The 12,165-nt window shown below is 43.9% G+C and overlaps 1 protein-coding gene across 1 annotated transcript in view; it reads left to right on the top strand.

Moving 5' to 3' along the window:
* LOC147445102 (methionine aminopeptidase 2B-like) overlaps positions 1-12,165 on the top strand; it is a 142,657-nt gene that overhangs the window by 33,662 nt on the left and 96,830 nt on the right. The window contains exon 2 of the mRNA XM_086527581.1: positions 7,195-7,351. Coding sequence (XP_086383707.1) covers positions 7,195-7,351 — 157 coding nt within the window. The remainder of the gene's footprint in view (positions 1-7,194; positions 7,352-12,165) is intronic.

The following is a 12,165-nucleotide window of genomic DNA, read 5'->3' as shown; positions in this document are numbered from 1 at the left end:
AGTTACTCATTGATGCAGATATGCGAAGTGCCATGCCAACCAGAACCCCTACGCTTGGATGGTCACACCCCTTCGCCCAAAAGACGTGCCTCTTCACCAAAAGCCACACTCCTTCAACGACTGGTCACACCCCTTCGCTCTACGGGTGCGACTCTTCGCCCAATGGTTGCAGCTCTTCACTGAAAGGATGTGTCTTTACATCTAAAGTCATGTCTCTTCACCAAGAGATGTGTCTTTTCATTTGTGTCTCTTCGTCTCCTATATAAGGAGCCCTTGTTTCACACTTCAATCAATCAAAACAGAGAGTCTTCTGAGTCTTTCTTTGAGTTTAGTTCAGTTTCTTAAGTCTTAATCATGAGTTTAAGTACTTAATAAAGGATTAGTACATATAATTCTCACACTTCCGTTGTATCTTACATTGTGACAATTACCTTGAAGAAAGACACTGGAAGGTAAAGGTCGAGGAAACTTTGGTTGTAGTCTTCCATGGTTTCAAGTTACCCCAATCTGCCAAAAGCTGTACTTCAAAGTAGGATGTCATGTGGCTCCGGGCGAAAATATTCTTGAAAGCTTGCCAAGTCCTTGGATCGTGCGACTTGGTACCAAATGCCAACATGCCCACTCTAAGTCTTGGGAAGATAAAAAAGGGTCCATTGCTATACTCTCCCATGGTCTAGAATCTGTCACGTGACACATCCAACCCTATGTGTCCGTGGACAAGCTACAGCATGATCAGGGTTCAGTCAGTCCAATTAGTCTAGATTAGAAGTGATCTGGCACTTTTGTGAGTCTATTCGTAGACCGTGTATGCCCAGTCACTTAGCATAGATGCATATCCTCTGGTTGCACATAGCATGATCATTAGAATTCCCATCAGAATCCATCAGTTAGGAGAATTTTCCAGTGATTTTAGCCTATTTTCCCTATTTTTGACATTTTTCACTTATTATTTTTAAGTGACTTTCCAACAAAAGTAGGTAGGGCAATTTTGCTAAGTTAATATATAAGCAAACCCAAGTTAGCACTTTCTGGCAGAAGAGGCAGCAGGAGCTCCACGCTCAACAGACACCTTCTCAGTAAGAACCCATTAACCCTAGCGTTTGCAGATTCCCTCTCCAAGCCCTGGCGTTTTTGGACAATCCTCAGCAGTACCTCCCCATTCCTAGCGTTTTGATAGCGCTACCAGATCCATCAGCAAGCCTAGCGTTTTCATCTTTGAATGCATCGCCATCACCCCCAGGACCTCAGCGTTTTCACTAACGCTAGCAGATGCAGCAGCGTTTTGGTTTTCAGTCGTAAATGCAGCAGTTGGTTCAGTGTTTTCAGCAAGCATTAGAAGACCACAGATCAGCTAGCGTTTTGCATTTGCAGAGCCACGGCGACAAGACCACAGCAGATCAGCCTAGCGTTTTTGCATCTGCCAGCAACCTCAGCGTTTTGCAGATCTATCGCGACAAAATCAGCCCTAGGATCAGTGTTTTCAGTTTTCAGCAGTCAGACATTGCAGATCAAGTCCCGAACCTCGCAGATCTCACCCTCCCGCAGCAGTTCCTCGCCGCACGGTCAGTTTCCGCAAGGTTTGCAGTTTCAGCCCGGAAAACGCAGATTTCAGCAGCTGCGTTTTCAGTGCGTCGTTGTCGCATCGTCGTCATCGACATTGTCACCGACATAGAGTCAGAATACAGCAGATAGAAGATTAGCAGATTTCAGCCCATAGCGATTTTGGACAGCAGTAGAAAGATTGCAGATTTCAGCCCTTAGGTTGACTTCGTCATCACTGTCGTCGTCATCGGCATAGTCTCAGGTTGCATCAGTCCATTGCATCGTCATTGTACCACTTTGTGCAATCAATAAGTAGACCACTCTCGCCGACGAGAGTGGGGCCTTCGGAGGAGGGTTTTACAACGTCTCTGGTGTCGTATCTCTCTTCTCTCTCTATCTCTCAGTCTCATTCACTTGCACGCACATTGTCCATTCACTTTGTTCATGGTCATAGCACTTCCCATTAAAGAACGGAAGGCTCTCCCTTCCATAAGAACTAAAAGGAACCTTGAGCACAGTTTGGAGCACTCATCTTGAGCAAAGCGCAAACAATCACTCCGTTGCACCTAACATTGGTATCAGAGCTTTGGCAGTGTTCTATATCACTCAAGGAGAGAACCACAAGAATCATAAGAATTTTTTTTTGCTTGTTGCGGTCGCACGAACCCAAGTTCGCTTAGGCGTGTCGATTCCTAATCGTGTTTTTGAAGAGTGACAGGAAACCCAAGAAAGAAGGGCTTGTCCAACCTTCCCTTGTGTCTCTTTTTACTCATTGAGAGCGGACCGTGCACTTAGCGGCCGGCCAATCGACGTGAGGGGGAAAAAAGCAACCTTGGTGTGAGCGCAAGGCCGCCAAGGGGTGCGCCCGTAGAAAAGAGTAGAACTCGGGTGAAGAGAAGATCCTTCTTAAACGCGATTTGCAAGCGAAAGAAAACATCAAGAACCTCAAGAACCAAGACCCCCAAGAACCCAAGTTCCTCGTGAACTTAAGAACCCAAGACCACAAGAACCCACGATTGCAGAATGGTCATCTCGAAGCGGAATGGATACTTCGCTTGGAGGTGATGAGCATGAGAGAGGTGAAGAATAATTTTTCCCACCAGGAGGTTTTTCTGACCCTTCCCTATCTACGACACCGATTGCACTAACTCCGATGGAGGAGTTGGAGCAGATGTTTATGAAAAGGAATTTAGAACGCGAAGCAAGAAACGCAAAAAGAAGAGCAGAAAGAAAAGCAGAAATGGAGCGCAGACATAGAAAGAATTGCAGCCGTCGTCAAAGGAATGAGCGACCAACACATGAAAGAGTTCTTGCAACTCGTTTCTCAAGCTCAGGCACAGCTGCAAGAGATTCGGGAAAAGGAGACTCTCTCAGTCTCTTCTTCTCCAACGCATGATACACAGGATTTGCATGATTGTGTGAAGCATGATGATGATTTGATTGACAATGACTTGCATGATGTTTTGAACGACAATGATTTGCTTGATGATTTGAATGACATTGATTTGAATGATATTGCTAAGCATGATGATTTGGATGACAATGACAAGCATGATGATTTGCATGATCAAGACGTGATTTCTCACGAGCATGATGAGTTGCATGAAGATGATGTGATTGTTCACAGAAATGATGTGTTGGTGGATGCTTTTTCTAGCGAAGCTAACCTCGTTGTAGATTCGATGAATCACGAAGAACCGATCTTGGCTTTCGAGTCGAGGTCCAAAGAACCCCCACAGGACGATTCGAGCATTCAGGAAGAACCGATCTTGGCTCTCGAGCCTAGGTCCAAAGAACCCTCACAGGAAGTATTATGTGTTCGCATGATTGATACGCACGCATTATTCGAATGTTTCATTCGTGATCGTTTTCTGTATTTTAGTCAGCATCTTTATGTGATCCCTTTTCCTAGGAATGACATATTGTATGTTGAGCACGTTTCTCTCATGGGTGAGCACGAATGTATGCAAATTTTTCATGAAAAGTTGAAAAGTATGTATGTCAGGAAGTCACATTCTATGTCTCTTCCTTGGCATGACACAGTTTCCGAACGAGCACATGAAAGTATGAGCACTAAGCATGGGCATTTCCGTTACAGTTGATTGCTTTAGAACAAAAGAGAAAGATTCGATCTCATTGTTTGACTGTGTTTGATGAACGGGTTGTCACTCCGTCTATTGGTTCATCTACATTGCATGCACAGTCTTTGAGGAAGACGAGATTTTTTCCAGTCACTTTACATGGAATGGATATGTTCATGTTTTTGTGTTGGAAATGGCTTCAGGAATTTTCAGCCATGGAGATTCTTGAAGAAGAAGGAAGCATGACTCTCGACGAAGTTGAAGCATTGAAGATGACTTTGTGTCGCTTTCGGCGCGGCCCAAAGAAGCAAGCGTTGCAGACCTTTATGAAGTTCAAGTACCGCACGACCCACACATCAGAGTGGGCCGGCGAAGCGTCCCTTCCTGGATTCCGGATGCTATTGGCGATCTCCCCGACGCCATACAGTTCGGTACCAGTACCTCACTTTGAAAAGGAGGGGATGTCACATGACACATCCAACCCTATGTGTCCGTGGACAAGCTACAGCATGATCAAGGTTCAGTCAGTCCAGTTAGTCTAGACTAGAAGTGATCTGGCACTTTTGTGAGTCTATTCGTAGACCGTGCATGCCCAGTCACTTAGCATAGATGCATATCCTCTGGTTGCACATAGCATGATCATCAGAATTCCCATCAGAATTCATTAGAATCAGTTAGGGGAATTTTCCAGTGATTTTAGCCTATTTTTCCTATTTTTGACATTTTTCACTTATTATTTTTAAGTGACTTTCCAACAAAAGTAGGTAGGGCAATTTTGCTAAGTTAATATATAAGCAAACCCAAGTTAGCACTTTCTGGCAGAAGGAGCTCCACGCTCAACAGGCACCTTCTCAGCAAGAACCCATCAACCCTAGCGTTTGCAGATTCCCTCTCCAAGCCCTGGCATTTTTGGACATCCTCAGCAGTACCTCCCCATTCCTAGCGTTTTGATAGCGCTACCAGATCCATCAGCGAGCCTGGCGTTTTCATCTGTGAATGCATCGCCATCACCCCCAGGACCTCAGCGTTTTCTCTAACGCTAGCAGATGCAGCAGCGTTTTTGGTTTTCAGCCGTAAATGCAGTAGTTGGTTCAGCGTTTTCAGCAAGCATTAGAAGACCACAGATCAGCCAGCGTTTTGCATTTGCAGAGCCACGGCGACAAGACCACAGCAGATCAGCCTAGCGTTTTTGCATTTGCAGAATCCCGGCGACAAAAACTCCATTTTCAGCCCTAGCGTTTTTGCATCTGCCAGCAACCTCAGCGTTTTGCAGATCTATCGTGACAGAATCAGCCCTAGGATCAGCGTTTTCAGTTTTCAGCAGTTAGATATCACAGATCAAGTCCCGAACCTCGCAGATCTCACCCTCCCGCAGCAGTTCCTCGCCGCACGGTCAGTTTCCGCAAGGTTTACAGTTTCAGCCCGGAAAACGCAGACTTCAGCAGCTACGTTTTCAGTGCGTCGTCGTCGCATCATCGTCATCGACATCGTCACCGACATAGAGTCAGAATTCAGCAGATAGAAGATTAGCAGATTTCAGCCCATAGCGATTTTGGACAGTAGTAGAAAGATTGCAGATTTCAGCCCTTAGGTTGACTTCGTCATCACCGTCGACGTCATCGGCATAGTCCCAGGTTGCATCAGTCCATTGCATCGTCATTGTACCACTTTGTGCAATCAATAAGTAGACCACTCTCGCCGACGAGAGTGGGGCCTTCGGAGGAGGGTTTTACAACGTCTCTGGTGTCGTATCTCTCTTCTCTCTCTATCTCTCAGTCTCATTCACTTGCACGCACATTGTCCATTCACTTTGTTCGTGATCATAGCACTTTCCATTAAAGAACGGAAGGCTCTCCCTTCCATAAGAACTAAAAGGAACCTTGAGCACAATTCGGAGCACTCATCTTGAGCAAAGCGTAAACAATCATTCCGCTGCACCTAACATCGGTAAAGGATTGAGGAGTCCCGTTGCTCTCTGCCTATCGTACTTCGCTATCTGATATACCAAACAAGTACGCACAAACTCTTCAACGTCCTTCTTGAGCTGTGGCCTTAGAAGTATATCTCAAGACCCTTGAGTGTCGCCTCTATACCTCTGGAGGTATCCTCAACAGAATCTCGAGATTTAGTAGAGCTTTTGGTAGTTTTTGAACTACATGTTACCTCCTCTATTGCGTTAGGAGGCTGTTCCTCCTCTAGTAGGAGAAAGCACAAGGGCTTCTAACCGACAACCTACTCAATCCTCTATTCCAATTGGGGGAGTTCTCAGAAATATGGTGCAGCCATCTGATGTTTACACCATGCAACCGCCTCTGCCTCCGCCGATGGCACGACCTTCCCCACCGTCCACTGGATACAATGGTTGGAGTCAGTATGCATATCCCTACTATCCCTATCTTGGATTTGCACCAAATCAGCCAAAGGACTTCAAGGATGGTGGATCTATTGCACCTCTCCAAGTGTGAAAGATAGAAAGAAAGCTTTACAGTTCCTTCATCAGGTTGACAACATTGATGCCGTGGGGAACTCCACATAAGAATTAAAGATCTCTCAAGCTGCCGGTTTTCTCAAAGATATTGCTATGCAGTGGTGGAGTTCCATAGCACTATTGTGGATAGGTTTAGCAGGCAGACTCATTTTGTACTACTGAAGAGAAAGTAAAGGCCGATTGTTTGGCAAAGCTGTTTGTCCATCTTTCAGTTGCATGGGATGCCTAAATCTATTGTGTCAGATAGAGACTCTTGATTTATAGTTTGTTTTGGAGAGCAATGTGTGAGAATGTTGCTCAAATTCTCATATTTGCTTCATCCACAGACCCATGGATAGTTTGAGATACCCAACTCAATGGTTTTAGACTTGTCAAAGTGTTATTTGTTTGAAAATAAGTCTCAGTGGGATAAGTATTTACCATTGGGGAGTTTGCGCATTGTTTACCACTTTCAGGGTGTGATTAGCCTGCATTGCAGAGATGCCAAAAGTGCTGTGTGGGGTTTAATTTGTTCAAAGACTTTCCTCAAGTCTTACACCTTGTTTTGTGGTAATATTTTTTTTTCTTTTGGTTAAAAGGTACTATGTTAGCTTTTGTGCACGGAGGTTGCAAAAGAAGCCAAGGGAGTTCTAAGATGAAGGTGTTAGTGGATGAGTAGCCATGCCCTGCCCACTGGAAAAATTGGAAATTGGCCTTTTGAATGTGCAAGTCAGCTCGGCAAATATTTTACTGGTCCTTCTGTTTGGCCTTAGGCTTGATTTGCAATGAGCATGGGAGAGGTCATATATATATTGTGAGATGGGGCTTGTCAATGTATGCCACATCTACCTGGATACAAGTGAGATGTTATATGCCAGATATCTTTTACAAGGGAAAAGTTTAGGTTGTTAAATGTTTGAATGGATTGAAAACCACTTAATAGTTTTGTGTGCTATAAACAATGCTGTTCTATTTGGACTGAGGGCCTTTTTAGAGGGTTTTTGTCTTGTTTAAGTTAACGGATTCTGGTTTTGAGGGTTGAAATGATTTAACAGCATCAGGAGTCTTTCTTTCTGCTCCGTGAACTATTGTCCATGATTTCAGGAGACTGTACAGGCAAAAAAAAAGAAGAAGAAAAAAAAGAAAGCTAGCCCTGTTGAGGAGGCTGTTCAAATTAATGCTGTGTCGAATGGAGTGACGGAAAGTGCAACCACTCTTGAAGACGATGAGGATGATTTGGAAGCTGGGGATGCAACTGCAGGTACAGTGATTTGTATTGTCGAACAAGTAACTCAATTGATAGGCTTCATTGAGAAAGACTTCCAATTTGTTTAAGTACTTGCAAGAGATGCCGTATATTTGATGTCATATAAATTGTACCAGTTTTTTTTTTTTTTTTGGGCGCTTCAGAATTATCTACCATAAATAAATTGAATGTATTCTAGTCCTTTTGGAAGTAACTTTATCCTTGATTAGTCCTAGGCCTGTACATAAGCTTACCTTTTGCTTGGTATGGTGTATTTAATGTCAACTTCCTGCACAAAGAAGCTGTTTTGTGAAGATTTTTATACACTTTATGGGTGCTACGCTTGCAACGCTTTTTCAAGAAGGTTATTAATACATAACTAAAGGGTGTTATAAGAGAGAAGCATCCTTCTTCTTGGAAGGTCAACTTGGTAAAACAAAGGGACATAAAGATGATCCTCACAAAATACATACAGTAGAGGTGCTAAATAGCTAACACTGCCATTCATTTTTAAAAACAATTCTACTTTATCGATTTGTGCTGTTTGAACTTTGATAACCGCTACTGCTATGTAGAGGACAACCTTCATTTGCTAGATTATCAATATTCTAGTTAAGGGCTTGGTACATGTTACTGATTTGACCAATCCATTCAATGGCAAAACTCCTTGTAAACCAACATTTACGTTCTATTTCAAAGAGGGTCATGTGAGGTGCTTAAATGATTCAAGTAACAAGTCCCACGCCTAGGCTGACGAAGTGGATGTCATTAACTCAAGGAGCATATCATGTGCAAAATGGGGTTTATGAAGGTTCGTTAGGGGCACAGACTTGTTCATCAAAAAGTTGTGTATTTGCATGTGTTTATTGAAGTCAAAAAGTGTTTGATACTGAAAAGTTAGTTATGAAGAGGATGGGCAGCCATTAGGGGAGGAGGCCCATTTAATGTGCCAAATTTATCATCAAAGGCGCATGAAGATGATACAACAATATTGTTGTTCATGACTCATCATAGGATGGGTGGCTCCAGCATCTTGGAGGGAATATTTATAACCGGCAAGTACACACTAGAGGGTGGTACTAATTCAATTACCTGTTTATTTCACACAGAGGATTGAGAAGAAGAGAGAACTTAGATGCGTCCATCAACTAGATTGTCACTGCGCACACAAAGACCGACACCCTGTAGGTCCCGTAGACTCGCGCCCCTTTTTGTATTTTTTAATTCAATTGAAAACAAATGAACACTTAATTTAAACTCCCACCAAGCTGTCCAAACCTGTCAAGGGCTAAAATTGCAGGTTTTCGAACCAAATTTGGCAGCACAACGGCGCCAAAATCTCTCTAGGTCAAAAGTACAAGTCTAAGATGGATTCCCGTGCATTTTAGAAGCTTTCCGGTGAGCTGTAAGTAAATTTTCTTCATGCTGTTATTCACTATTTGGTCATTGACACCAAACTCTTGTATAACCACCCCAAGGCTTTCCCGAAGCTTCCTAGGTGTTATTTTACAGTTAAAGTACGAAATCTTAAACTTGCAAATAAACGCTGCAAGCTGAAATTCTCTGTTTTGGATCGTTTTGAGTGGAGCAAACACGTCTATGAGTGTCTTAGGAGCTCCCACATGCAATGGAACACTTCCCTTTTGATTTGGGCGAGTTTTCATGCGAGAAACTCTCTTGTTTTGCATTCTTTCGTGATGGAATTGTGCATGCCTGTGGGGGTTTGGCAATTAGCTAATCCGGTTCTTGTTGAGAAGGTTCTTGCCTTGGCAAAAGTGCATAAAATCCACAAGATAGTACGGTCATCTGAGGAGCCCAACTAGTGGGGCATTACCATAATTGTAAGGGGGGGGGGGGGGGATGCACGAGAGTGGAATCATTGCGCTACATGAGACAAGGGAGAAGGAAAGCTTTCCATTTAAGGTGTGAACTTGAAAATCCACTCACAAAAATGAAAATCAGCCCCCCACCCTCTTTTGGACGTCCCCAAGTTCGGAAAGAGCTTCCGGAGTGTGTGTTGTCTAGTGGGTTGCTCTGCTATTGACATGTGTCCACTATGCCCCTTATGGTTTAGTTTCCTAACTCCTCCAAACTTATAAAGTTATGAGTGACTTGCCGCGTGGCCCAAATTCCATTTAGGTGCACACATGCTTCCATACTCATCAAAATCTAGTGCTAACTAGCCCCATGAGTCATCGTTTGATCGATCTAGATTCCTGATGTGAGAAACTTGTTTGGCTGTAGCCGTTTCACAATGGCCATGCAATGTCCACTTGCACCTTTTCAAGGGTTTTGGGGAAAAAGAAGCAAAAATAAAATAAACAAAAATATGTTAATACATATTTAGAGAAGGAAACTGGAAAAATATCCCTCTTGGTGACATACCCAACCCTTGAAATACTACAAGCAAAGTCGCTTTGTAGTGTGCAACGGAAGTGAATGATGGTGTATGGCTCAAGATGAGTGATCAATGGGTGCTCAAGGTTCCTTTACTGACGGGAAGGGAGAGCATTCCTTGACTTAATGTGCAATTATAACCGGCCTGTACAATGTAGAGGGCGGTACTATTTCAATTACCTGTTAACTTTACACAGAGCACTGAGAAGGGAAGAGAACACAGTTGCGTCCAGCGACTAGAATGTCACTGCGCACACGAGACCGACACCCTGTAGGCCCCAAAGACTGGCGCCCCTTTCGGTATTTCTTTATTCAAATTAAGGTAGACGATCCGACCACTTAGCACAAGCTTTCACAAAGCTGTCCGAACCTGGCGAGGGCTGAAAACGCAGGTTTTCGACCTGATTTTGGCAGCATAACGGTGCAAAAACCCCTGCAGGTCAAAAGCACCTGTCTAGGACGGATTCCCTCGCTATCTGGAAGCTTTCTGGTGAGCTGTCACAGAAATTCAGCGGGCTGTAATTCCCTGTTTTTCACTATCGGGTGCCCAAAAGCCTGTACACGCATCCGAAGGCTCTCACAAGGCTCCCCCAATGTTCCCTTGCAGTTTAGGTGCGAAACCCTAAACCTACAGAAAAACACAGCAGGCTGTAATTCGCTGTTTCGGATCGTTTTTAGCGGAGCGAACACGCCTACGCGTGTCCCAAGGGCTCCCGCACGCAATGGGACATTTCCCCTGTGAATTGGACGAGTTTTCACGCGAGAAAACTCTCCGAACTCGCAATCTTTCGCGATGGAAGTGTACGTACCTGTGGGGGATTAGCAATCAGCTAATCCGGTTCCTGTTCAGAAGGCTCTTGCCTTTTCAAACGCGCATAAACCCCCAGAACTGTACATGTTCATCTCAGTAACCCAACTAGTGGGCCATTACCATATGTGCCAAAGGGGGGAGAGAGATGCACGAGAGCAAGTCATCGTGCTACATGAGACAGAGGAGAAGGCAAGCTTTCCATTAAAGCTGTAGACCTGCACCCACTACTCACACACACACACACACACACTGTAGGTCACTTGTGTTCAAAAATCAGCCTCCTCTCTCAAATTGGGCGCCCCCTTTTCATGTTGGAAGTGGCAAAACTGCGTGGAGCCGCCATGTGTCCAGTTTGCCCCTTCTGAGTTAATTCTCTAGTTCCCACTGACTTATAAAGTTATAAGCGACTTTCCGAGTGGCCCAGACTTCATTTGGCGCACACAGGCTTCCATACTCATCAGAATTCAGTGCTAACTGGCCAGACCAGTCCTAGACTGACCGACCCAAACTCCCGCTGTGAGAAACCTATTCGGCCGCAGCCGTTTCACATTGGCCATGCAATGTCCACTTGCACCTTTTCAAGGGTTCCGGGGAAAACAAGTAAAAATAAAATAAATAAAAATATCTAGTACTTATTTACGGAAGGCAATAGGAAAAATACACCTCCTGGTGACACACCCCACCCTTGAAATACTGCAAGCGACCTCGCTTGCATGCCAATAATACATGCGGTATCTGTTGATATCACACATATTCTATGATTGGAATCCAAGATATACCTGCTTCCGGAAATGTAGCGTTGGATGATTAAACAATCCCACCAACCTGGCTACGACACATATATCAAGCATAGAAGCCTTCTAGTGTACTCTTGAGCACAAACTTCTCTAGCTAAATTCTGTATGGAAAGAGTAGATACAATTGCTTAACTACTCTCTTGAGCATCATGAACCATGCTGTTGCCTTGCTCCACAAAGGCTACATCAAGTCACTGTGGGTTCCATCTGAAAGGCTTCAAGATACAATTGCAATAGCTGAGGTGAATCGAGCAATTCAGACTCTTCTATCCATTTGGCATCCAAAGATGGATAGTTCTTGAACTTCACCAAATAGCGTCTTGCAACCTTTCTTCTAACCTTTCTTTCTTTATGTGCCAATATTTGTTCAGGAACAAGGATTTCATCCAATTCTTCCAACCTTTCTTCTAACCTTTCTTTCTTTATGTGCCAATGTTTGTTCAGGAACAAGGATTTCATCGAATTCTTCCACTTCGGGTTGTTCCTCATTAAGCATATTCTCTGGCACATCACCAACAAAGGGCCTTAGAAGGCTGACATGAAAAGCATTATGTATTTTCCAGCCTTCTGGTAGCTTTAACCTGTAAGCTACATCCCTGATCTTTTCTGAAATCTGAAAAGGACCATAATATCGCATACTAAGCTTAGGAAACAAGCGTTCTTTGCCTTTCCTTTTCCTTAACCTGGCCTTTTCAAAGCGCAAAAGCACCCAATCACCAAGTGAAAATACAAGTTCACGACGGGGACGATCAGCAGCTTTCTTTTGCTTAGCCTGAGTCTTCTCAAGAGCAATCTTTATCTCCCTGTATGTTTCATCCATATCT

This window comes from Adiantum capillus-veneris, chromosome 13 (genome assembly GCF_014529385.1).
Source record: "Adiantum capillus-veneris isolate H3 chromosome 13, ASM1452938v2, whole genome shotgun sequence".
NCBI lineage: Eukaryota > Viridiplantae > Streptophyta > Polypodiopsida > Polypodiales > Pteridaceae > Adiantum > Adiantum capillus-veneris.
Note: the sequence above shows the minus strand (reverse complement) of the source record. Positions and strands in the feature narration are given on the sequence as shown.